Genomic DNA, 5,000 nt, shown 5'->3' with positions numbered 1-5,000 from the left:
GATTAGGCATGGGTTTTAATTCATCAAAGGATGAGAATATAAGACTTACTATCAAACAGACTTTACAAAATGAGTCTTAATTTCCAACAGACCCCAGAAATTGAGTCCTACCATCAAACAGACCTGAGTAAATGAATCTTATAATCAAACAGCCCTGAGAAAATGAGTCTTGTTATCAAACAGAGCTGAGATAGAGTCTTGTTATCAAACAGAGCCGAGATAATGAGTGTTGTTACCAAACAGAGCTGAGAAATGAGTCTTGTTATCAAACAGAGCTGAGAAAATGAGTCTTGTTATCCAACAGAGCTGAGAAAATGAGTCTTGTTATCAATTAAACTTGAGAAAATGACTCTTATTACCAAACACACCCGGGAAAATGAGTCTTAATTTCAAACATCCCTGAGAATATGAGTCTCATTATCAAACATCCCTGAGAAAATGAGTCTCATTATCAAACATCCCTGAGAAAATGAGTCTTGTTTCAAACAGAGCTGAGAAAATGAGTCTTGATTTCAAACATCCTTGAGAAAATGAGTCTCATTATCAAACATCCCTGAGAAAATTAGTCTTAATTTCAAACATCCCTGAGAAAATGAGTCTTAATTTCAAACATCCCTGAGAAAATGAGTCTCATTATCAAACATCCCTGAGAAAATTAGTCTTAATTTCAAACATCCCTGAGAAAATGAGTCTTAATTTCAAACATCCCTGAGAAAATCCCTGAGAAAATGAGTCTCATTATCAAACATCCCTGAGAAAATCAGTCTCATTATCAAACAGACCTCTCTGGAAAAAGATGGCATCGGATGCTTGATCCCCAACCAGCCTGAGAACAAATTCACTAAACATCACTGACCTGTCGTATCAGGTTCCATATACGCAACCGCCATCCCGCCGCAAATGTTCACATTCTCTCTCTCTCTCTCTCTCTCTCTCTCTCTCTCTCTCTCTCTCTCTCTCTCTCTCTCTCTCTCAAGATTCCTGAGGCCGCTGGATACTGATACTTAACCGCGGAATAGAACCGCATCTAGCAGATGCAGACGAAGAGGATAATGATAGTGATTGAGGGGAGAGAGAGAGAGAGAGAGAGAGAGAGAGAGAGAGAGAGAGAGAGAGAGAGAGAGAGAGAGAGAGAGAAACTAACTGGATGTAGATGTACGTTGGCTTTACATCTCTCTATTATGAATATGATTGGAAGCCAATAGTTCAGAGCTGAATGTTCTCCAAATTCAGTACTATTATTAATGGCCCCTGTGTTGGGCTTGTTCCATATGAATTGGGTTCATCTTCTGAATAATAATAATAATAATAATAATAATAATAATAATAATAATAATAATAATAATAATAATAATAATATCAAAATAAAACGTAAATTGGCCAAAAAAAACGAATAGAACAGAAATTAGCCCTAAAAATCGAACAAAGCAGAAATTAGCCAAAAAAAAACGAATAAAACAGAAATTAACCCAAAACCGAATAAAACAGAAATTAGCCCAAAAATCGAATAAAACAGAAATTAACCCCAAAAAATCGAATAAAACAGGAATTAGCAAAAAAAAAACGAATAAAACAGAAATTAGCCATGAAAATCGAATAAAACAGAAATTAGCCCAAAAAATCGAATAAAACAGAAATTAACCCAAAATACCGAATAAAACAGAAATTAGCCCATTAAAATCAAATAAAACAGAAAGCCTTACATTATAACCCTTAGTTGTATAATGTCAGCTTACAGACTTTTCATAAATTTTTCTTAATTCTTCGTTCTGAAACTGACTTCAAGCACTTATGATAATAACTAGCTATTGAATAAGGATCTCTTTGTTGTCACTCACTCACGAGAGAGAGAGAGAGAGAGAGAGAGAGAGAGAGAGAGAGAGAGAGAGAGAGAGAGAGAGAGAGAGCACAGAACAATTCCTCACGTGTTCATAGTCTGCATCATCTACAATCGTATCTTTTAAATAAAATTACTACAACTGCTCTAACACAAAATAAAGTTCCTTTAATTTTCTCAAATTCACGCATACATATTTCTCTGTATACACAAGTGTATACGCATAAGAAGGATAAAAATTATTTTAGATGTCTGTGATGATTCTACATAACCATACTTGTATTCAACTTAACACTATACGAGAGATGAAAGTCACAGGCTTCTGCCCATATATTTTCAATACATCATATGTATAGAAAAATCTGTCTACGGTAACCAGGATCCTTCATAACCAACGGACAATTTATTAAGCCATATATAATGCAGCTGAAGTCTATTTCCATGCCATAGCAACACGTACTTCCTTGTTGGATCAAATTTATGTGAATATGCAATACTGACAGGTGAGGGGGTCGTCATCAAGATTTGTACCATGCGCCAAGGTCCATGTTACATTAGCTGATTCAACGTTGATTAGCCTAATGTGTATGTATGTATGTATATATATATATATATATATATATATATATAAATATATATATATATATAAATATATATATATATATAATATATATATATATATATATATATATATATATATATATATATATATATATATATATTAACTTCCTGCCGTTCAATATCTCTCGCCTGTCTGTCTCCTTCCCACGTGACTGAGAGAGAGAGAGAGAGAGAGAGAGAGAGAGAGAGAGAGAGAGAGAGAGAGAGAGAGAGAGAGAGAGAGAGAGAGAGAGAGAGAGAGAGATATTCGTGGTTTAAATTAGGCTAATCAACGTGGTCAAGGTTCTTTAAGAAATTTCTTACTAGTATATTTGTGATGAATATGTGTGTGTACACACATATATATATATATATATATATATATATATATATATATATATATATATATATATATATATATATATACATATACATATATATATACATATATATATATATATATATATATATATATATATATATATATATATATATACAGTATACACAAGTATACATATATACGTACTCACACATTCATAACAAATATGCTAATATGGAATTTCATAAGCAACCCTGACCACTTCCTGGTATTCCATTCTTGAAATCTTACTCTGTCACATTAAAACCACAATCTCTCTCTCTCTCTCTCTCTCTCTCTCTCTCTCTCTCTCTCTCTCTCTCTCTCAGAGAATCACTAGCTCTGAGTATACCTCAAGGTATACGGCACCGATACCATCGCGCTATGTGAGACTCAAAGGTAATGCAAGAATACTTTATCATTCATTCCCTGAGTAACCCTACACCCAGAAGAGTCTGGCACGTCGACGGATTGGTTACCGTGAAGCTAATGGAAGGGACGCTTGGATACGAGTATTGTTTGTGCGAGAATTCAGTGACGACGAATTGAAACGCTTCCTTATTACATATTTCGAACGATTCCTTAAATAAACAGAATGAGGTTTTCCTGGATATAAAATAGCCATGAAAATAATAAAGGCTTTCTATTTCTACTGTTTCAACAGGTGATAGATACTATGGTCTATAATAAATTACCTATGCTGAATGAAAAATTAGACATGAAGCTATATTTTCTTTTCTAATAGTAAGTTTTATGCTGATTTCAATTTTTGGCTTTATTCCATATGTCACAAAACCTGCAGAGGTTCATAAGTAAAGAACGTGCTAGTTACATGACTGATGTGGGTAGCAATCATAGTCGGAACACGGATATTGCACGCAACCTCATCCTAAAATATTTGTAGAGGACTGAAACTGCATCTACGCCCTACCTGAGATTCAGGTGTATAGAAAAAAATAATTGCAAGATCAGGAAATATGTAATGCCAAGTTTCATAAGTAAATAAAGTGTTAGTTACTCGACTGATGTGGATAGCAATCATAGTGGGAACAAGGACATAGCTAGCAACCTCATCCTACAATATTTGTAAATGATTGAAAGGGCATTTACGCCCTGTACGAAATACAGTTGTACAGATAAAAAAAAATTGCAAGATCAGGCAATATGTAACGAATCCTGAATCTTTAAATAAAACAACCCTTCCGAAGTGATGTATTGCAATTTATATGAATATATATGTCTGTCATTCAGGCAATGACAGTAATTACATTTTCCATCTCATGTGATGTTTTGTGGAGACGTTCATAAAATATGGTTCCAGTTTGACACATTATTTAATTATCTCAATCTATCTGGTGTCAAAACATCATGAATTAATTCCATTTATAACTCCTAGAAAATGTGTAATATATATTATGAAAAATTATTTCTATTGTCATAAACAAGAATATTTCTCCAATGGAGACAAACCAAATTTAGAACCTGAAACATTATGACAATGAGTGTAAACATTATTGCAGCTGTCGTAAAAAAAAAAAAAAAATCTGCATTGGCGGCGCATAATTTCAAAATTGAAACATTATTACAAAGAGTCTCTTTCTTCTTCTTCTTCTTCTTCTTCTTCTTCTTCTTCTTCTTCTTCTTCTTCTTCTTCTTCTTCTTCTTCTTCTTCTTCTGCCACGTCTCGACTCCGCAAACCATCGCTGGTCTCACTACACGTAATGTCTAGTGTAAACAATATTACAAAGAGTGTCCCATACATTTTAAGCCCATACAAAAATGAAAAATGCTTCCCCATCCTGTTCACAGATGGCAGAGCAAATCTGGGAACAAATCCCAGCATTAACCCCACCTGAACAACGAAGCCTGGCGGGATTTAGAGAGCAAATTAAACTCATTACTGGTAATCCATCAAAGCTGGGTGTTTCGCATTTTCTGGATGCGAGGTTTCTACGTAATTAGCAGTTTTTATCGATTACAAGATAAAAAGATTTTCTGTAAGGGTAAGACGATTACCATTTTTCATGACGATACTATTGGACTGAATTGAACTGAATATAGAATTTTGGCCAAAGGCCAAGCACTGGGACCCATGAGGTCATTCAGCACTGAAACGGAAATTGACAGTAAAAGGTTTGAGAGGTGTAACAGGAGGAAAACCTCAGAGCAATTGCACTATGAATCAATTGTTAGGAAAGGGTGGAA

General features: G+C 34.3%; 2 protein-coding genes across 8 annotated transcripts in view; both read right to left on the bottom strand.

Annotated features, from left to right (window-relative positions):
• Nucleotides 1-4,496, bottom strand: part of LOC136851811 (uncharacterized) — a 10,573-nt gene extending 6,077 nt beyond the window's left edge. Inside the window, exon 1 of the mRNA XM_067126122.1 lies at nucleotides 4,382-4,496. Within this exon, the coding sequence (XP_066982223.1) occupies nucleotides 4,382-4,496 (115 nt within the window). The remainder of the gene's footprint in view (nucleotides 1-4,381) is intronic.
• LOC136851956 (uncharacterized protein CG43867) overlaps nucleotides 1-5,000 on the bottom strand; it is a 1,078,149-nt gene that overhangs the window by 808,707 nt on the left and 264,442 nt on the right. The window lies entirely within an intron of this gene.

Source organism: Macrobrachium rosenbergii, chromosome 24 (assembly GCF_040412425.1).
Source record: "Macrobrachium rosenbergii isolate ZJJX-2024 chromosome 24, ASM4041242v1, whole genome shotgun sequence".
Taxonomy (NCBI): Eukaryota; Metazoa; Arthropoda; class Malacostraca; order Decapoda; family Palaemonidae; genus Macrobrachium; species Macrobrachium rosenbergii.
Note: the sequence above shows the minus strand (reverse complement) of the source record. Positions and strands in the feature narration are given on the sequence as shown.